The sequence below is a fragment of the Oncorhynchus nerka genome, linkage group LG19, assembly GCF_034236695.1.
Source record: "Oncorhynchus nerka isolate Pitt River linkage group LG19, Oner_Uvic_2.0, whole genome shotgun sequence".
NCBI lineage: Eukaryota > Metazoa > Chordata > Actinopteri > Salmoniformes > Salmonidae > Oncorhynchus > Oncorhynchus nerka.
Genome location: NC_088414.1, coordinates 11274208 through 11296334, shown reverse-complemented (window position 1 = coordinate 11296334; position 22127 = coordinate 11274208). Strand labels below are relative to the sequence as shown.

At 46.7% G+C, this 22127-nt stretch overlaps 1 protein-coding gene across 1 annotated transcript in view; it reads right to left on the bottom strand.

The window, feature by feature from the left end:
* Positions 1-2653: 2653 nt before the first annotated feature.
* The window catches only part of LOC115146890 (mucin-12-like), a 36817-nt gene continuing 17343 nt past the window's right edge, over positions 2654-22127 (bottom strand). Inside the window, 14 exon segments of the mRNA XM_065004715.1 lie at positions 2654-4645; positions 4746-4928; positions 5021-5165; positions 9700-9782; positions 10080-10238; positions 16468-16581; positions 16689-16802; positions 16955-17644; positions 17756-17869; positions 17953-18066; positions 18219-18908; positions 19046-19159; positions 19311-20913; positions 21088-21266. Coding sequence (XP_064860787.1) covers positions 4488-4645; positions 4746-4928; positions 5021-5165; positions 9700-9782; positions 10080-10238; positions 16468-16581; positions 16689-16802; positions 16955-17644; positions 17756-17869; positions 17953-18066; positions 18219-18908; positions 19046-19159; positions 19311-20913; positions 21088-21266 — 4460 coding nt within the window. The 3' untranslated portion in view covers positions 2654-4487.

Sequence of the window (22127 nt, the reverse complement as noted above, 5' to 3'; positions counted from 1 at the left end):
AGCCTCTAGTTTAGAATCACAAGGCATGCCTCTGAGCTTTTATACACAGCAGAAAGCCAAAAGCAACACTTGCAGTGTAAATCCCTATTTTTTTCAAAATATTTTTTTTGTGTGCTATTTTTGACACAAATAGTTTCTTATAGTGAATGAGTAGACCCAGTGATATCTGTGAAACTGGTTGTTAGAGCACTGACAAGCTGTTAGTTAGCTAACGATGCCATGTTAGTCTGCATGGCTAAGCTAAGCCTCAGGCCAACAGCTCAGGCATATCTATTTATCTGCATGAACACAGAGCCTGCGATACCCTCGCTCACCACTAGTAGTGCAGCCCACTCTAGACTAGCCCAGTGAATTGGCCAGATAATCATCCTATTTAAAAACACCATTGGTTCCCGCAGGTACAGTAAGAGACTCCCATGTAAGAACAACACAAGGGCTGACGTACACTAGCAACGCTAGCTAGCTCCAAGAGAATGTTAGGTCATTCCTGGAGTGTTAGATTAGCTATACTTGGCTCGACCTTACATAGTTAGCTTATTGTTGAGTTAGCAAGAACTTGGCTCTACCGTGTCCTATCACAACTGCACTCAGAGGTGAGTACAGGAACGCCAGTGGAAGGAGTAAAAAACATGGACCGTTATCACAAAGACCTGCTGGACAGACACATATATTTATATTGAAATTAGCCTCAGAAACGACGTTAGTACGAAAAATATGTACACTACCGTTCAAAAGTTTGGGGTCACTTAGAAAATGTCCTTGTTTTTGAAAGAAAAGCATTTTTTTGCCCATTAAAATAACAGCATCCCGGAGTCGCCTATTCACTGTTGACGTTGAGACGGGTGTTTTGCGGGTACTATTTAATGAAGCTGCCAGTTGAGGACTTGTGAGACATCTGTTTCTCATACTAGACACCCTAATGTACTTGTCCTCTTCTCGCATGGAATAGCCTTAATTTCTCAGAACAATAATAGATTGACGAGTTTCAGAAGAACGTTCTTTGTTTCTGGCCATTTTGAGCCTGTAATCAAACCCACAAATGCTGATTTACATTTCGCCTGATGCCCCAGATACTCAACTAGTCTAAAGAAGGCCAGTTTTATAGTTTCTTTAATCAGGACAACAGTTTTCAGCTGTGCTAACATAATTGCAAAAGGGTTTTCTAAAGATCAATTTAGCCTTTTAAAATGATAAACTTGGATTAGCTAACACAACGTGCCATTGGAACACAGGAGTGACGGTTGCTGATAATGGACCTCCGTACTCCTATTTAGATATTCTATTAAAAATCTGCCATTTCCAGCTACAATAGTCATTTACAACATTAACAATGTCTACACTGTATTTCTGATCAATTTGAATGGTATTTTAATGGACAAAACATTTGTTTTTCTTTCAAAAACAAGGACATTTCTAAGTGACCCCAAACTTTTGAACGGTAAGGTACCTTACTTGTTTCCCCTGTCAGCAAAGCACAGTGAGTAACACTTTTTAAACAGGAATCATGAGCCACGACAATGATTATGATAAACACAAGAGAGCTTCTGTCAGAGAACGTTACAAATCTGTCAGAAAGTATCACCAATGCTTTTCTTCAACTGTCGTAACATGCTCATTGTGAACCTTTACTAACAAAACATTTTTGGCTGGTTCAAGAACTGCCCATGACTTATTTTAAGAATGAACTATGTCATGTATCAATTCATTCAAAAGTTTAAGAAAAAACTACAACCAGGCAATCATTTTTATCCCTACACTGTTTCGTGTACGTACAACATTACTCAGTTGCAGTACTGTTTGTAACCATGTTAGGAACTTTTTGGACCCAAAGTCAAGAGGAAAATAAAACAATTCAAATAAAGAATCCTGACTTTGCTTCTTATTTGTTGCCATGGAAACCAACATACCTGGACTTGCAGCTTTGTGTGTATACCACTGCTGAGTGATGTAGGAATAAGGGCTATAGTAAGAGCCATGGTACAGTATTGGTAGAGGAGAGGGGCTGGCTTGGGACTGAAGCACACTGTGATTGCCAGGTGTAAAGACATAGGCCTTCAGTGATTCATGCCTACGCACACACACAGGACCTCAGTAATGTACGTGTTTCCAAAGGGTGGGGACGTTTGCGTAAAGGGTTTTCCTGCCAGTTTGGGGGGAATTACAGAAGTACACAGAGGCCTTTTCATGGTATTTCCTGTTCTGTTCGCTGATCTTGCAACTGAAAAATGTCTGTCAAAGCAGCAGATTGTTTTAGGAGCTGGATGACGGCATGAGGTCGAGACGTTGGTTTGCTGGTAGCGGCTCATATATTCATGCTGGTTTCCAGAGGAGAGCACTATTCTAGGATCCCCGACCTAGCCTGCAAGCAGCTGTTGCCTGGACCCACAGCAGGGCTGCACTGACTGACAAGACAGGAAAGATACTCATTTATTCAGTTCAAGCCTTTCATTCATTCCTCCATCCATTCGTTGATTCACTGTGGGGAGAGTATGCGTCATCCGTCGTCACTCACACCGGTAAAACCCCAGACTTTCCTCTGTCAGTCACTACTTATGACGGGTAAAGACACTAGGATACTTTTTCAATAAGCTCAAGTGGGTTTATGGAATCATCTCCTGCACTGAGATAGGAAGTGTGAGAATATGGACACACACTGGGTAAAATCGCTTTATTCCTATTTATTTTTATTGCACAGTCAGCGCAAGGTGAGATGGGAGCACAGGATGGTGTATAGGTACAGTATTAGTGGGTTTTTGGGGGGACATACACAACAGATACAAGAACATAACCCCCCCCCCCCATACAGCATACCCCACGCTCTCTGGGGTAGAAACACACATCATTTGGATGATAAAACACTATGGTAGAACACATACAGGGAGAGAAGACAGAACGGATGAAAGCAGTAAGCAAAGAAGACACACGAACCAGAATCCTAACTGAAGAACAGAGGCCCTAGGCTACCAACTTCCAGTGCTGTTTCTTCACCCAGTCCTTTCTGTCCTCGGGGGAAGAATCATTATTTGTGGCATTTCTGAATAAATGGTCATAGCTCAAGTGCCTTGGAATGCTTCTCAAAGTCGCCTCTGTTGAGAGCAGATTGTGGTGACTCGCAGGTACAAGTCATCCCCGCCATCACAGCTCAGATATCTGGATCGTAGAACTTTACTAAACAGAATATGGGAAGGCCACATGATGTAAGACAAGATTCCTTCTATGCATGGCAGATGTCTGGAAACAGCCAAACAAGTCACCCTTACAATAGCCACTTCAGTTGAACAGTATCACAGGCCGTGTATAGGTGTAACAATATGCAATAAATTAAACGGCCACAGCTTCTTACATAACTTTTCCCACCTACAAGACCTGACAGTCATTGCACTCTCTCTTCTCCCATGTGTCATTGCACACATAACAATAACAAAATTGGTTAAGCGTACGAAGCCCATTCCCTTTAAAAAAAAACATTGCCTTTAAGGAGAAGACGTCGGCGGATGCGTTTGTATATGCTGGAGCGCCACTGACGCAGGTGACCTGTCACAGACGCCGTCTGACACGGACCTCTCGTCACGTCCTCTCCTACAAGGAACTGATTGAGCTCGTTCCTGATATGAGTCCTGCTGCGTGCACCATACAGGCAACAGTCGTTAATGAGACAGATTCCACTTCATGGTGACTTTTCAAATAAAGCGACTAACCGAAGATTGTGATAAACGAGTGGCTCTTCGTCTCACGTTCTGTGAGAGAGCGAGAGAAGGGGGGAAAAAAACATTGCAAATATTGGAAACAATGTAACAATTCATGTTCCTTTAACTTAATGGGCTCTTTCATGGGAATATAGAAGGCGCTGGATTGAGAAGTGTCCATCTCTAGAGCAGAAGCGGTCAAGTTCTCCAGTTCTGGAGATGGACATTGGACACGGTGTTAACCATTAAGGCACTGTGGTGTCACGTTTGTGGAAAGAATTAGAAGTGATCTGGGTTTTGGATTTCACGAAGCAAGGTCAAAATCGAGTTAGCCAGCTAACGGAAATAAATATTCTGAAACTTAAATTTGTCCTGGTTGAATTTCAAATGGACTCAATCCTCTCTGTAACAATGTTCATAACACCTGTTTATAAACTAGAAAAGTGTTTTATCAGAGTTTATCAGAGTTAGCTTGCTGATTATGACTAAACTTTGTGAAATAACCCCATTTCCCTATCCAGATAAATTGACAAACAAATTGACATACATATACATACACACACATATATATACACATATATATATGTATATCTATGGGTTCTAGCCAGCCCGTTGGATCTGATCTGAGTTGCTCTGGGATTAGGGATACAGAATAACTGTACATTTTCTCAGAAATTCCCACATTTTCCAGAAATCCAGAAATGTGGGGAAAGTTCCTTTTGCAACCGTATCTGCGTTTTTAAGGACTGACCAGAGATCAGATTAGTGTTGATGTCTCCTCTCGCTCTGCTGTTTTTGCTTTTAGTTGTTGGTCTTCTGTTGGTCTTGATTGTTTTGGCTGTTGTATTGTTGGTTTTGATAGTTGAACTGGTTGTGATTATTGTGATTGTACTGATTCTGGTTATGACTGTGATTGTCGGTGTGTTTCCTGGAAGCGAAAGACTTCTGGTAGGTAGCGGCTGAAAAAAACAAAAAGAGAGATTGTTAATGTCGTTGGATCGAGGCCCTGATTAGTTGGGTGGGGGTTAGTCAGAGACAGAAGAAGTGGGCAGTACTCACGGCTCATGCAGGTGATCTTGGGGCTGTCCCATTGGCCGTTGTCACGGCAGCGGATGGTGGGGGGGTATCTCTGTATGAAGCCGTTTTTACAGTGGTAACGAATCAGAGTGTTGATCTCATAACGAGGCTTCATAGAACCAAACACACGAGCATCCTTCACTACTGGTGGCTGGCCGCAAGAGACTGGAGGGAAGAGAGAGGACAGGGGTTAGGTATGCATGCATGCGTGCGTGCGTGCGTGCGTGCGTGCATGCGTGCGAGCGTGCGTGCGTTACCTGTGCCCTTCTTGCAGGTGAAGGTGAGGTGGTAGTTGCAGGGTACGTCATTCCACTGTCCTCCCTCGTGCCAGATCATCACCACACAGTCCTCTCCAGACTGGAAGAAACTGTCTGGCTGGTTGGGACGCCAGTGCTCATATTGCTGCAAATACAATGGCACGCTGTCATCATCACCAAAGTGTAGGCCTTTTTACCTGCAGCCACATTCATTAGCACCTTTACTGCATCCCAGTTACTCTGATAGACCCCACAGCCCTCACACAGTACGGGACCCTTAATCAGACTACACCTGACCTACAAGCTAGTCACCTCATAACAGAATCTTAATGGAACTTCTTTGCAAATTTCATTAATCACTAGCTTCTATAGGGACCAGATGACAATACATTTCAACAAGTTTATTGGGACATTACACACAGTTCCCTTTTGAACCCTGTTATTTACGTTTCACTGTTTTTATTTCATATTTCATTTCATCATTCACTGAGGAGGATGGATCTCTCCTTCACTGATGGAGACTCCTACTGCAGTGGTTCCTTATCTATTACTGTACCACTAACTGAATTTTACTCTTTTTCCCCACCTTTATTTAACCAGGTAGGCTAGTTGAGAACACCTTTATTTAACCAGGTAGGCTAGTTGAGAACACCTTTATTTAACCAGGTAGGCTAGTTGAGAACACCTTTATTTAACCAGGTAGGCTAGTTGAGAAGACCTTTATTTAACCAGGTAGGCTAGTTGAGAACACCTTTATTTAACCAGGTAGGCTAGTTGAGAACACCTTTATTTAACCAGGTAGGCTAGTTGAGAACACCTTTATTTAACCAGGTAGGCTAGTTGAGAACACCTTTATTTAACCAGGTAGGCTAGTTGAGAAGACCTTTATTTAACCAGGTAGGCTAGTTGAGAACACCTTTATTTAACCAGGTAGGCTAGTTGAGAACACCTTTATTTAACCAGGTAGGCTAGTTGAGAACACCTTTATTTAACCAGGTAGGCTAGTTGAGAACACCTTTATTTAACCAGGTAGGCTAGTTGAGAACACCTTTATTTAACCAGGTAGGCTAGTTGAGAACACCTTTATTTAACCAGGTAGGCTAGTTGACACCTTTATTTAACCAGGTAGGCTAGTTGAGAAGACCTTTATTTAACCAGGAACACCTTTATTTAACCAGGTAGGCTAGTTGAGAACACCTTTATTTAACCAGGTAGGCTAGTTGAGAACACCTTTATTTAACCAGGTAGGCTAGTTGAGAACACCTTTATTTAACCAGGTAGGCTAGTTGAGAACACCTTTATTTAACCAGGTAGGCTAGTTGAGAACACCTTTATTTAACCAGGTAGGCTAGTTGAGAACACATTTATTTAACCAGGTAGGCTAGTTGAGAACACCTTTATTTAACCAGGTAGGCTAGTTGAGAACAAGTTCTCATTTGCAACTGCGACCTGGCCAAGATAAAGCCTAGCAATTTGACACATACAACAGCACAGAGTTACACATGGAATAAACAAAACATACAGTCAATAATACAGTAGAACAAAAGAAAACAAAACGTCTATATACAGTGAGTGTAAATGAGGTAAGTTAAGGAAATAAATAGGCCATGGTGGCAAAGTAATTATAATATAGCAATTAAACACTGGAATGGTAGATCGGCAGAAGATGAATGTGCAGGTAGAGATACTGGGGTGCAAAGGAACAAAATAAATAAATACCAGTATGGGGATGAGGTAGGTAGATAGATGGGCTATGTACAGGTGCAGTGATCTGTAAGCTGCTCTGACAGCTGGTGCTTAAAGCTAGTGAGGGAGATGTGAGTACTCTGCCCGGAGTACCCCTGAAGTACCGCCTAATGTGCATTTTACCAGTAGCCCTATGGTCTCATGAGTCTTCTTAAGTACCCCTGTGGGTATGCCAAGTACACCCAGGGGTGCTAGTAGATCTACAGCTGCACCAAAAGATCTACAGCTGCACCATTGAGAGCATCTTGACTGGCTGCAACACCGCTTGGTGTGGCAGCTGCATGGCATCCGACCGCACGGCGCTACAGAGGGCCAAGTACATCACTGGGGCCAAGCTCCCTGCCATCCAGGAACTCTATACCAGGCGGTGTCAGAAGAAGGCCCAAAAAATGGTCAAAGACTCCAGCCACCCAAGTCAGAGATGGTTCTCTCTGCTACCGCACGGCAAGCGATAACGATACACTGGAACCTACAGGAGCCTGAACAGCTTCTACTCTCAAGCCATAAGACTGCAAAAAGTGAGTTAAATGGTTAACCAGAGAGTTACTGGGACTATTTGCATTAACGCTGTTGCTACTTACTATCTGTCACTTTATTCCAAGTTACATGCACGGTGTATTCGGAAAGTATTCAGACCCCGTGACTTTTTCCTCATTTTGTTAGGTTACAAACTTATTCTAAAATGTATTATATCATTTTTTCCCCCTCATCAATCTACACACAATACCCCATAATGACAAAGCAAAAACAGATTTTTTATTTTTTTTTACAAATGTATTTAAAAAAAACGGAAATATCACATTTACATAAGTATTAAGACCCTTTACTCAGTACTTGTCCCGAAGCCACTACTGCGTTGTCTTTACTAAGTGTTTAGGTTCATTTTCCTGTTGGAAGGTGAACCTTCACACCAGTCTGAGGTCCTGAGCACTCTGGAGCAGGTTTTCATCAAGGATCTCTCTGTACTTTGCTCCGTTTATGTTTTACTCGATCCTGACTAGTCTCCCAGTCCCTGCCGCTGAAAAACATCCCCACAACATGATGCTGCCACCACCATGCTTCACCGCAGGGATGATACAAGGTTTCATCCAGACGTGACACTTGGCATTCAGGCCAAAGAGTTCAATCTTGGTTTCATCAGACCAGAGAATCTTGTTTCTCATGGTTTGAGAGTCCTTAAGGTGACTTTTCTCATGTGCCTTTTACTGAGGAGTGGCTTCCGTCTGGCCACTCTACCATAAAGGCCTGATTGGAGGAGTGCTGCAGAGATGGTTGTCCTTCTGGAAGGTTCTCCCATCTCCACAGAGGAACTCTGGTGCTCATTCAGAGTGACCATCAGGTTCTTGGTCACCTCCATGACTAAAGTCCTTCTCCCCCGATTGCTCAGTTTGGCAGGGCGCCCAGCTCTAGGAAGAGTCTTGGTGGTTCCAAACTTCTTCCATTTAAGGATGATGGAGGCCACTGTATTCCTGGGGACCTTCAATGCTGCAGAAATATTTTGGTACCCTTCCCCAAATCTGTGCCTCGACACAATCCTGTCTCGGAGCTCTTTGGAAAATTCCCTCGACCTCATGGCTTGGTTTTTGCTCTGACATGTCCGGTCAACTGTGGGACCTTATATAGACAGGTGTGTGCCTTTCCAAATCATGTCCAAGCCATTGAATTTACCACAGGGGGACTCCAATCAAGTTGTAGAAACATCTGAAGGATGATCAATGGAAACAGGGTGCACCTGAGCTCAATTTTGAAGTCTCATAGCAAAGGGTCTGAATACTTATGTAAATAAGGTAAAATAAGGTATTTCTGTTTTTAATTTGACTAAATTAGCAACATTTTCTAAAAACCTCTTTTCACTCTGTCAGTATGGGGTATTGTGTGTAGATTGATTGGGGAAAAATACAATTTAATCCATTTTAGAATAAGGCTGTAATGTCACAAAATGTGGAAAAAGGGAAGGGGGTCTGAATACTTTCTGAATGTACTGTATCTACCTCAATTACCTCGTACCCCTGCACATCGGCTCGGCACTGGTACCCCTTGTACAAAGCCAAGTTATTGTTACTCATTGTGTATCTATTATTACTGCATGTTTTCATGTTCTATTATTTCTCCAATATTTTCTTTCTCTCTGCATTGTAGGGAAGAGCATTTCACTGTTCGTCTACACCTGTTGCTTACGAAGCATGTGACAAATGAAATTGGATTGGATTTGAATCGCGCTGAGGTGGAGTAAAGGTGCTCGCATACTCCTTTAAAATAAAATAGTCAGAATTCATCTACGATCATTGAAGAAATCTGGCATTCATTTGGATGTTTTTGCTGAATAGAGCTCAGTCAGTGGCTGTAATATACAGAGAAGCCATAAGGGGGCGCTCCATCTAAGTGAGCCAGCCCCATAATCTCTATCTGTAGCTGACCCAAACGTTTAGCCAACTTCCAGACAGGGAGAGTTCTCCCAATCTCTACCCGCCGATCACCTCTCTCTTCCCTGGGCTCTTTTTTGTCACAGTGTCCCTGGGTCAAATGTCTTCAACAATGCAGTGATGCATGTTAACTTAAACACACGCCCAAATGCACACTGGTACACCTAGAACTGAACAAGGGTGTGTCTCGCAGTACTGAGAGATAACTCCATTAAAACAACAGTGTTTCAACATTATCATCTGTGTCTCTCTCCTGTGGCTGTGCGTGGACAGAAACACTCACACACACACACACACACACATACACACTGTTCTTCCTCCATATCTCAGTCCAGACGTCATACAGAGAAAACAGCTGGACAGTGTGTGTGTGTGTGTGTGTGTGTGTGTGTGTGTGTGTGTGTGTGTGTGTGTGTGTGTGTGTGTGTGTGTGTGTGTGTGTATATATATAATAAGAAGTAACACTCGTATCATATAATATCTTATCAGGGTGATTTTCTCCTGTCTTACCATGATGCTGCCGTCAGTCCAGCGGAAGTCTCTCTCAAACATCTTGTCGTTTAGACCGATCCACTGGTAGTCATGGCCCAGACCTGGGGGTTAGAAACAACAGTTAGACCTGCTTCTCTTTAGCTCTACCACAGGAAATAACAAAGACATTTTAAGACGTGTTAAAAAACGAGCCTCATGTTCCCAAAAACTGCTTTCTCAGCCCAGAAACACTGCCAAACTTTCCCTCTCTCCCACTTTCCTGAACTCTGTACCTCCCTTCTCCCCTACCCCTTCCCAAGTTCCTCTGTCTAAAGAGATTACTCTCTACCCACTGACCTCTCACCCTAACCCGGGCCTGTGACCTGTGAATTATGAGAACCTAAAGGAGGCGGACTTACCATTGACATACAGCTGCTCCTCCTGTGACAGGACACTGACGAGGTGGGCTCCGTGGAGACGGCACTCCCTCTCGGCAGTGTCCCAGGTGCGACGGTGGGTGATGTGCTTATAACACTGGCTCTGGAACTTCTGCCAGCCATACTCACACACCTCAGTGTCTGGGGGGGGGGGGTGAGAGGAACCAATGACTAACAATATCTCCAGAGATTAAACAAATTGCACAAACTTGGAGGTGTAGAGAGAGAGAGAGAAACAGAGGGTGAAAGAGAGAGAAACTAAAACAAAGGGTGGATTGTAAGAAAGAGAGAGAGGGAGAGACAGAGAGAGAGGGAGAGAGAGAGAGGGAGAGAGAAAGGAGAGACAGAGAGAGAGAGAGAGGGAGAGAGAGACAGAGAGAGAGGGAAGAAGAGGGAGAGAGACAGAGAGAGAGAGAGCTCCAGCTGGCTGAATGAGCTCACAGAGTCTTAGGCTCACAGTTGAAACTCATTAGCCTGTTTCGAAACACTCACCAGTACCTTATTCTCTAGGCCAAACACGCAAGCTTACATCGCTGTCATGGACGCACGCACATTGAACCCGCCTATGCAAGGCCAGTCAATAGATGAGAACAGAAGGGCATGCTTCTGCACAAAGGGACTGTAGCGCCATAGTGAACCCTCTTTGTTACTGTTGGACATGGTTAGATTTGGCCATGGAATGCATGACAGTGTGCCCACAATAATACACCAAAAGTATGTGGACACCCCTTCAAATTTGTGCATTTGGCTATTTTAGCCACACCCATTGCTGACAGGTGTTTAAAATCGAGCACACATGCAACACTCCATAGACAAACACTGGCAGTAGAATGACCCGTACTGAAGAGCTCAGTGACTTTCAATGTGGCACTGTCAATAGGATGCCACCTTTCCAACCAGTCAGTCCTTCTAGAGCTGACCCCGGTCAATTGTAAGTCCTGTTATTGTGAAGTGGAAATGTCAAGGCCACACAAGCTCACAGAACGGGACCGCCGAGTGCTGAAGCGAGTAGCACGTAAAAGTCGTCTGTTCACGGTTGCAACACTCACTACCGAGTTCCAAACTGCCTCTGGAAGCAACGTCAGCACAAGAACTGTTCTTTGGGAGCTTCATGAAATGGGTTTCCATGGCCGAGCAGCTGCACACAAGCCATAAGATCACCAGGCGCTATGCCAAGCATCGGCTGGAGTGGTGTGAAGCTCACAGCCATTGGATTCTGGAGCGTTCTCTGGAGTGATTTATCACACTGGTATTCCGACGGACGATCTGGGTTTGACGGATGCCAGTAGAATGGTACCTGCCCCAATGCATAGTGCCAACACTAAAGTTTGGTGGAGGATGAATAATGGTCTGGGGCTGTTGTTCATGGTTCGGGTCCCTTAGTTCCAGCTAGAGGAATTCTTAACGCTACATCATATAACAACATTCTAGACGATGCTGGGCTTCCAACTTCGTGGCAACAGTTTGGGGAAGGCCCTTTCCTGTTTCCGCCTGACAATGCCCCCGTGCACAAAGCGAGGTCCATACAGAAATGGTTAGTGGAGATAGGTGTGGAAGAACTTGACTGGCCTGCACAGAGCCCTGACCTCAACCCCTTCTTGGGGATGAATTGGAACGCCGACTGTGAGCCAGGCCTAATCGCCCAACATCAGTGCGCGACCTCACTGATGCTCTTATGGCTGAATGGAAACAAGTCCCAGCATCTAGTAGAAAGCCTTCCCAGAAGAGTGGAGGCTGTTATAGCAGCAAAGGGAGGGGACCAACTGCATATTAACGGCCATGATTTTGGAATGAGATGTGCGACAAGAAGGTGTCCACAAACTTTTGGCCGTGAAGTGTACGTCAGAACGCCATGATCCGGCGCACTGCTGGCTTGGATGAGGTGACCATCATTCACGACATGAATCCCTGGTACACTGTTCTCGTGAAACAAGAAGTCTGAATAGTTGTTTAGAGTAGTTCCGTCATTCTGGAAGTTTCTTCTGTGTGTTCTACTCTGGAATGTTGAAGTTCAATAGGTTACGAAAAATGTATTGATGAGACAATTGATATGGTGAATGCCAATCTGTAAAAAACTATTTTAATTTCTTGAGTATGTTATGCTTGTTTCCCACAATAATTGATGTTATATTCATTGCTAGGGAATGACCAGTCCCATTCATACCATACAGGCTGAATAAGCAGGTCTTTGTGATGTCATTGATTATAATGGGTTAGAATGACTAGAGAAACATACAAAACATATATTGTATTTAACCTTATAAAGGGCTCAACCAAGACTGGTAGACAGAGAGAGAGAGACAGAGAGAGAGACAGAGAGAGAGACACAGAGAGAGAGAGACAGAGAGAGAGACAGAGAGAGAGACAGAGAGAGAGAGACAGAGAGAGAGACAGAGAGAGAGACACAGAGAGAGAGAGACAGAGAGAGAGACAGAGAGAGAGACAGAGAGAGAGACAGAGAGAGAGACAGAGAGAGACAGAGAGAGACAGAGAGAGAGACAGAGAGTGAGAGACAGAGAGAGAGAGACAGAGAGAGAGAGAGAGAGAGACAGAGAGAGAGACAGAGAGAGAGACAGAGAGAGAGAGACAGAGAGAGAGACAGAGAGAGAGACAGAGAGAGAGACAGAGAGAGAGAGAGAGAGACAGAGAGAGAGACAGAGAGAGAGAGACAGAGAGAGAGACAGAGAGAGAGACAGAGAGAGAGAGAGAGAGAGAGAGAGACAGAGAGAGAGAGAGAGAGAGAGACAGAGAGAGAGAGAGAGAGAGAGAGAGACAGAGAGAGAGAGAGAGAGAGAGACAGAGAGAGACAGAGAGCGACGGAGATAGACAGAGAGTGTGCGTGTGTGTGTGTGTGTGTGTGTGTGTGTGTGTGTGTGTGTGTGTGTGTGTGTGTGTGTGTGTGTGTGTGTGTGTGTGTGTGTGTGTGTGTGTGTGTGTGTGTGTGTGTGTGTGTGTGTGTGTCTGTGTGTGTGTGTATGTGTGTGTGGTGTGTGTGTGTGTCTGTGTGTGTGTGTATGTATCTGTGTGATAGGTGGGGGGTTATTAACTCTTTCCCCAGGACCTCAGGCTATCTATCAGCAGCAAACGTCCTTAACCTATTAACTTATCATACACTCTTCCCTCGCTAAGCACACACACATTTTGTTTTGCATGACATTTGCATATATGCACTGTGCAGACAGTAAGAGTGTGAATGTGCACAATGCATGTACAGTAAGTGTGTGTGCACATGAGCCAATGTGTGTGTAGGTTAGTTGTTGAGTAGTAGAAATTCTGGCAGTGGACCTGGAACTAATCAAGTGTGGACTGTAGATCTAACGCCCAGTTTCAGGGGATACGCAGGGAGCAGAGACATGACTCACTGTGTGTGTGTGTGTGTGTGTGTGTGTGTGTGTGTGTGTGTGTGTGTGTGTGTGTGTGTGTGTGTGTGTGTGTGTGAGTGTGTGTGTGTGTGTGGTGAGTGTGTGTGTGTGTGTGTGTGTGTGTGTGTGTGTGTGTGTGTGTGTGTGTGTGTGTGTGTGTGGGTGTTCCCATCAGATACAGCTGTAGTCACATTGGTTTCCCAGTCTGAACCAGAGAATGTAGTCTGTCTACCGACTACATATGACCAAGAGCTGGCAGTTCCACTATTCCACAGAATTGTTTACCACATTTGGACAGAACTGTGAGTTGGCTTGAAGGGCTGTCTCTTTTTTGTAAAAAACTTGATTAGGTTTTTAAAGAAGCTGCACAGGTGTGTGTGTGTGTGTGTGTTACCTTGTTCACAGAGCCCTCCTGTGTAGCTGGGTAGACACAAACAGGTGAAGGAGTTGACTCCGTCCATACAGCTGGCTCCATTACGACATGGGTTGGACTGGCATTCATCAACATCTACACAAATAACAGAGACAATATGATATCTGCTTGTGTGTGTGTGTGTGTGTGTGTGTGTGTGTGTGTGTGTGTGTGTGTGTGTGTGTGTGTGTGTGTGTGTGTGAGTGTGTGTGTGTGTGTGTACCTGTCTCACAGCGCTGTCCAGTGTATCCAGTTGGACACACACAGATGCTGGCTCTGCCTCTCTGGTAGCAGGACGCTTGGTTCAAACACACATTCACTGTGCACTGCTGCAGTCCTGAGACACACACATATATATCATCCTCATCAACAGCATCATTATCATCATCAACATTCAACAACAACCATGAGAGCAGAGATGACAGCAGCCATGATGACGTCACCAACCCATTGTTAAACCACTGAATAGACTCTGAGATTTACACCTACCTCTGACATCGACAGTCTGGTCCACGCTGTAGTAGTCAGATCCTGTTTCAGGTTGGTATGTGGACTGAGGTTCTTTAGGAGCATGGGGGCCGGCCTCCAGCAGAGGAGGACCAATCAACCGGTCATAATCCACAAGCTCCTCCCCCTCAGGCCGGGGGGTCTGGGGGGTCAGGGCCCAGTCGGGGATGGGGCGGGAGGGAGGTGGAGTGGAGGGGTCTGCAGGGGGTGTGTGTGTTTGGTTCAGGTGCTGTGGGGTCTTCTGATCTGTGGTAGAGTGACTGGTTTGGTTCTTATGGTGGGTGGGGGGGAATCTAGGGTGAGAGGGCTGTTTGGTTTGGTCCTTAGTGTGGGTGGAGTGATCTTTATGGTATGTGGTCTGGTTCTTGGTGGGATCCCTAACGTGTGTTGGACGCTGGGTGGTTTGTGTAGGGGGGTACATGGATCGATCCTTAGTGTCTGTGGAGTGATTGCTATCGTGTGTGTTATGCTGATTGGTTTGGTCCTTCCCATCTGTAGAGGGGTGTCTGGTCTGAGCTTTAGTATGAGTGGAGAGATCTTTCTCCTGTGTGGCAGGTTGGCGGGAGTGGTCTCTGTGTTGTGTAGAAGAGTCTGTGTGATGTCCAGGGTGGTCTCCTACAGTCTCTCCTGCCTGGGTTGGCATGGTTCCTGGTCTTGTTCCTGGTCTGGCTCCTGGTTTGGGTGAAACAGTCAGGCTTGAAAGGCTGTCTATTTTTTGTAAAAGTCTTGATTAGGGTTTTAAAGCAGCTGCACAGGTGTGTGTGTGTGTGTGTGTGTGTGTTACCTTGTTCACAGAGCCCTCCTGTGTAGCTGGGTAGACACAAACAGGTGAAGGAGTTGACTCCGTCCATACAGGTTGCTCCATTACGACATGGGTTGGACTGGCATTCATCAACATCTACACAAATAACAGAGACAATATGATATCTGCTTGTGTGTGTGTGTGTGTGTGTGTGTGTGTGTGTGTGTGTGTGTGTGTGTGTGTGTGTGTGTGTGTACCTGTCTCACAGCGCTGTCCAGTGTATCCAGTTGGACACACACAGATGCTGGCTCTGCCTCTCTGGTAGCAGGACGCTTGGTTCAAACACACATTCACTGTGCACTGCTGCAGTCCTGAGACACACACATATATATCATCCTCATCAACAACATCATTATCATCATCAACATTCAACAACAACCATGAGAGCAGTGATGACAGCGGCCATGATGACGTCACCAACCCATTGTTAAACCACTGAATAGACTCTGAGATTTACACCTACCTCTGACATCGACAGTCTGGTCCACGATGTAGTAGTCAGTTCCTGTTTCAGGTTGGTATGTGGTCTGAGGTTCTTTAGGAGCATGGGGCCGGCCTCCAGCAGAGGAGGACCAATCACCCGGTCATAATCCACAAACTCCCCCCCTCAGGCCGGGGGTCTGGGGGTCAGGGCCCAGTCGGGGATGGGGCGGGAGGGAGGTGGAGTGGAGGGGTCTGCAGGGGGTGTGTGTGTTTGGTTCAGGTGCTGTGGGGTCTTCTGATCTGTGGTAGAGTGACTGGTTTGATTCTTATGGTGGGTGGGGGGGAATCTAGGGTGAGAGGGCTGTTTGGTTTGGTCCTTAGTGTGTGTGGAGTGATCTTTATGGTATGTGGTCTGGTTCTTGGTGGGATCCCTAACGTGTGTTGGACGCTGGGTGGTTTGTGTAGGGGGGTACATGGATCGATCCTTAGTGTCTGTGGAGTGATTGCTATCGTGTGTGTTATGCTGATTGGTTTGGTCCTTCCCATCTGTAGAGGGGTGTCTGGTCTGAGCTTTAGTATAAGTGGAGAGATCTTTCTCCTGTGTGGCAGGTTGGCGGGAGTGGTCTCTGTGCCGTGTCGAAGAGTCTGTGTGATGTCCAGGGTGGTCTCCTACAGTCTCTCCTGCCTGGGTTGGCATGGTTCCTGGTCTTGTTCCTGGTCTGGCTCCTGGTCTGGCTCCTGGTTTGGGTGAAACAGTCAGGCTTGAAAGGCTGTCTATTTTTTGTAAAAGTCTTGATAAGGGTTTTAAAGCAGTTGCACAGGTGTGTGTGTGTGTGTGTGTGTGTGCGTGTGTGTGTGTGTTACCTTGTTCACAGAGCCCTCCTGTGTAGCTGGGTAGACACAAACAGGTGAAGGAGTTGACTCCGTCCATACAGGTGGCTCCATTACGACATGGGTTGGACTGGCATTCATCAACATCTACACAAATAACAGAGACAATATGATATCTGCTTGTGTGTGTGTGTGTGTGTGTGTGTGTGTGTGTGTGTGTGTGTGTGTGTGTGTGTGTGAGTGTGTGTGTGTACCTGTCTCGCAGCGCTGTCCAGTGTATCCAGTTGGACACACACAGATGCTGGCTCTGCCTCTCTGGTAGCAGGACGCTTGGTTCAAACACACATTCACTGTGCACTGCTGCAGTCCTGAGACACACACATATATATCATCTTCATCAACAACATCATTATCATCATCAACATTCAACAACAACCATGAGAGCAGTGATGACAGCGGCCATGATGACGTCACCAACCCATTGTTAAACCACTGAATAGACTCTGAGATTTACACCTACCTCTGACATCGACAGTCTGGTCCACGATGTAGTAGTCAGTTCCTGTTTCAGGTTGGTATGTGGTCTGAGGTTCTTTAGGAGCATGGGGGCCGGCCTCCAGCAGAGGAGGACCAATCACCCGGTCATAATCCACAAACTCCTCCCCCTCAGGCCGGGGGGTCTGGGGGGTCAGGGCCCAGTCGGGGATGGGGCGGGAGGGAGGTGGAGTGGAGGGGTCTGCAGGGGGTGTGTGTGTTTGGTTCAGGTGCTGTGGGGTCTTCTGATCTGTGGTAGAGTGACTGGTTTGATTCTTATGGTGGGTGGGGGGGAATCTAGGGTGAGAGGGCTGTTTGGTTTGGTCCTTAGTGTGTGTGGAGTGATCTTTATGGTATGTGGTCTGGTTCTTGGTGGGATCCCTAACGTGTGTTGGACGCTGGGTGGTTTGTGTAGGGGGGTACATGGATCGATCCTTAGTGTCTGTGGAGTGATTGCTATCGTGTGTGTTATGCTGATTGGTTTGGTCCTTCCCATCTGTAGAGGGGTGTCTGGTCTGAGCTTTAGTATGAGTGGAGAGATCTTTCTCCTGTGTGGCAGGTTGGCGGGAGTGGTCTCTGTGCTGTGTCGAAGAGTCTGTGTGATGTCCAGGGTGGTCTCCTACAGTCTCTCCTGCCTGGGTTGGCATGGTTCCTGGTCTTGTTCCTGGTCTGGCTCCTGGTTTGGGTGAAACAGTCAGGCTTGAAAGGCTGTCTATTTTTTGTAAAAGTCTTGATTTGGGTTTTAAAGCAGCTGCACAGGTGTGTGTGTGTGTGTGTGTGTGTGTACCTTGTTCACAGAGCCCTCCTGTGTAGCTGGGTAGACACAAACAGGTGAAGGAGTTGACTCCGTCCATACAGGTGGCTCCATTACGACATGGGTTGGACTGGCATTCATCAACATCTACACAAATAACAGAGACAATATGATATCTGCTTGTGTGTGTGTGTGTGTGTGTGTGTGTGTGTGTGTGTGTGTGTGTGTACCTGTCTCACAGCGCTGTCCAGTGTATCCAGTTGGACACACACAGATGCTGGCTCTGCCTCTCTGGTAGCAGGACGCTTGGTTCAAACACACATTCACTGTGCACTGCTGCAGTCCTGAGACACACACATATATATCATCCTCATCAACAACATCATTATCATCATCAACATTCAACAACAACCATGAGAGCAGAGATGACAGCGGCCATGATGACGTCACCAACCCATTGTTAAACCACTGAATAGACTCTGAGATTTACACCTACCTCTGACATCGACAGTCTGGTCCACGATGTAGTAGTCAGATCCTGTTTCAGGTTGGTATGTGGACTGAGGTTCTTTAGGAGCATGGGGGCCGGCCTCCAGCAGAGGAGGACCAATCAACCGGTCATAATCCACAAACTCCTCCCCCTCAGGCCGGGGTGTCTGGGGAGTCAGGGCCCAGTCGGGGATGGGGCGGGAGGGAGGTGGAGTGGAGGGGTGTGCAGAGGGTGTGTGTGTTTGGTTCAGGTGCTGTGGGGTCTTCTGATCTGTGGTAGAGTGACTGGTTTGGTTCTTATGGTGGGTGGGGGGGAATCTAGGGTGAGAGGGCTGTTTGGTTTGGTCCTTAGTGTGGGTGGAGTGATCTCTATGGTATGTGGTCTGGTTCTTGGTGGGATCCCTAACGTGTGTTGGACGCTGGGTGGTTTGTGTAGGGGGGTACATGGATCGATCCTTAGTGTCTATGGAGTGATTGCTATCGTGTGTGTTATGCTGATTGGTTTGGTCCTTCCCATCTGTAGAGGGGTGTCTGGTCTGAGCTTTAGTATGAGTGGAGAGATCTTTCTCCTGTGTGGCAGGTTGGCGGGAGTGGTCTCTGTGCTGTGTAGAAGAGTCTGTGTGATGTCCAGGGTGGTCTCCTACAGTCTCTCCTGCCTGGGTTGGCATGGTTCCTGGTCCTGTTCCTGGTCTGGCTCCTGGTTTGGGTGAAACAGTCAGGCTTGAAAGGCTGTCTATTTTTTACAAAAGTCTTGATTAGGGTTTTAAAGCAGTTGCACAGGTGTGTGTGTGTGTGGGTGTGTGTGTGTGTGTGTGTGTGTGTGTGTGTGTGTACCTGTCTCGCAGCGCTGTCCAGTGTATCCAGTTGGACACACACAGATGCTGGCTCTGCCTCTCTGGTAGCAGGACGCTTGGTTCAAACACACATTCACTGTGCACTGCTGCAGTCCTGAGACACACACATATATATCATCATCATCAACAACATCATTATCATCATCAACATTTAACAACAACCATGAGAGCAGTGATGACAGAGGCCATGATGACGTCACCAACCCATTGTTAAACCACTGAATAAATCTGAGATTTACACCTACCTCTGACATCAACAGTCTGGTCCACGATGTAGTAGTCAGTTCCTGTTTCAGGTTGGTATGTGGTCTGAGGTTCTTTAGGAGCATGGGGGCCGGCCTCCAGCAGAGGAGGACCAATCACCCGGTCATAATCCACAAACTCCTCCCCCTCAGGCCGGGGGGTCTGGGGGGTCAGGGCCCAGTCGGGGATGGGGCGGGAGGGAGGTGGAGTGGAGGGGTCTGCAGGGGGTGTGTGTGTTTGGTTCAGGTGCTGTGGGGTCTTCTGATCTGTGGTAGAGTGACTGGTTTGATTCTTATGGTGGGTGGGGGGGAATCTAGGGTGAGAGGGCTGTTTGGTTTGGTCCTTAGTGTGGGTGGAGTGATCTTTATGGTATGTGGTCTGGTTCTTGGTGGGATCCCTAACGTGTGTTGGACGCTGGGTGGTTTGTGTAGGGGGGTACATGGATCGATCCTTAGTGTCTGTGGAGTGATTGCTATCGTGTGTGTTATGCTGATTGGTTTGGTCCTTCCCATCTGTAGAGGGGTGTCTGGTCTGAGCTTTAGTATGAGTGGAGAGATCTTTCTCCTGTGTGGCAGGTTGGCGGGAGTGGTCTCTGTGCTGTGTAGAAGAGTCTGTGTGATGTCCACGGTGGTCTCCTACAGTCTCTCCTGCCTGGGTTGGCATGGTTCCTGGTCTGACTTCTGGTTTGGGTGTAACAGTCACCTGTCCCTCCACCCCAGGCCCCACCGGGGGAGCTTCGATGGCTCCAGGACCGCCGGGGCTAGTGTATCTGGTGTCTTCAGGTGGGTACACCTCCTGTGCCGAGCCTTCCTCTTCTGCCGATGAAGACCCCTCGAAGTCTCCTGCCTCTGTCTGTGATGTAGTGTGTGTGTCCTTGGTGTCAGTATCAATAGTGTTTGTGTCCTTAGTGCGAGTAGAGTGTGCGTGTGATGGAGTGTGTGTGTCCTTGGTGTCAGTATCAATAGTGTTTGTGTCCTTAGTGCGAGTAGAGTGTGCGTGTGATGGAGTGTGTGTGTCCTTGGTGTAAGTATCAATAGTGTTTGAGTCCTTAGTGTGAGCAGAGTGTGTATGAGACGGGGCGTGTGTGATACTCTCCGCCCCTCCAATCTCCGTCTCGTCTGTGACCACGCCTGATTGGCTGTCTGAGGCGGGGGTGGGTCGGGTGTCTTCTGCTGAGCCCTCCTGGGTACGGCCGCCTGACCCTTCCATGTCCTCGTCAGGCGAGACGCCATCTGGGGAAGTATGGGGGTAACCAGAGGATGAGGCTGAGACTGGGGAAGAGACTGGGGAAGTATGGGGGTAACCAGAGGATGAGGCTGAGACTGGGGAAGAGACTGGGGAAGTGTGTTGGGAATTAGGGGTTGTTCCATTGGAGCTCTCAGTCTTTCCTTTCCTGTCTCTGCCTGTGCCTCTGTCCGTGTCTTTCGCTGTGTGTCTGTTTGTATCTCCGGCTGTGTCTGTAGCAGTGGACTCGCTGGTCTCTCCAGTATGGATGGAGTCATAGTCAAAGGGAGTGGGGCTTTTCTCCTCTCCTTGCTCCATCTCTCCTCCCAGTTCACCATAGACTGGTGTGGCCATCTCAAACTGGTCTCCTCTAGCCTCCTGCTGAATTAATGGATGAATGGATGAATGAGTAAATGAATGAATGAATGAATGAATATTTATTGTTGTTATTGCCGTATCACTTCATGCAACCCATCTCAATTATGCTTTTTCTACTTCCATTGTCCTTGAAAGAGAGGCGAAACACCTCTCACACATCCAGACAGTAAATCTGACCTGGTGTTTCCCGTTGATGAAGCTGAGCATTGGGGGAAAAGGGATGGGAGGCATGCCGTCAGAGTCCTCACTGCCGCGAATGGCCTCACTCTGGGTAACTGGGAAGGCTGGGATGAGAGGGGACTGGAAATCTCCATTACCCCCTAAAGGGTGTCCCAGAATCTGCAGGATGTGGTCCACTGGAAACACAGGAACAACCCAGGGAGAGTAGGGAGGTGAGGTAAAGAGTGAGGGTGTGTGTCTGTCTGTCTGTGTGTCTGTGTGGACGTGTTTAACTATTCGGGGACCAGAAGTCCCCACAAGAATAGTAAACGGAAGAAAAACACTGGGGACATTATTTCTAGGGTGTTTGTGGTTGAGATTAGAATTTGTGTTAGGGTTAGAATTACGTTTAAGGTTAGGAGTTAGGGTTAGTTTTAGGGTTAGGCGCTAGGGTTCAGTTTAGGGTTAGAGTTAAGGTTAGGTTTAAGGTTAGGGATTTTGAACTGGACTGAATTGTGTGTCCCCACAAGGTTAGCTGTACAAGGCTGTGTGTGTGTGTGTGTGAACACAATGACCTGCAAATCCTACAGATTCAGGTCTACCAGAAACACACCACAGTAAAACCCTAATGCACATGGTTGATAAATGATCATTATTTCAGCATTGCACTATGCCAATATGCTGTTATACTATCCACAAAGACTTAATAGTGTACGCTGTGTGTTGGCTTATGACTGGTTCAATGAGAGCCAGAAGCATTATTTGAACAATGCAGGTTTGTGTCTTCATTAGGTCTTTATGGTACACATGGAACCTATATCGCGGGAACGGGTGCAAGGGGAAGCACATTTGGACAGGGTAGCACTAAACCTGAGGTTAGTTATGTCTCTGGGGACAAATAAAACCATGTGAGATGCTAGACTTTTAATCTGCCGTTGAATGAGAGTGTGTGTGTGTGTGTGTGTGTGTGTGTGTGTGTGTGTGTGTGTGTGCGTGTGTGCGTGCGTGCGTGCGTGCGTGCGTGCGTGCGTGCGTGCGTGTGCGTGTGCGTGTGTATT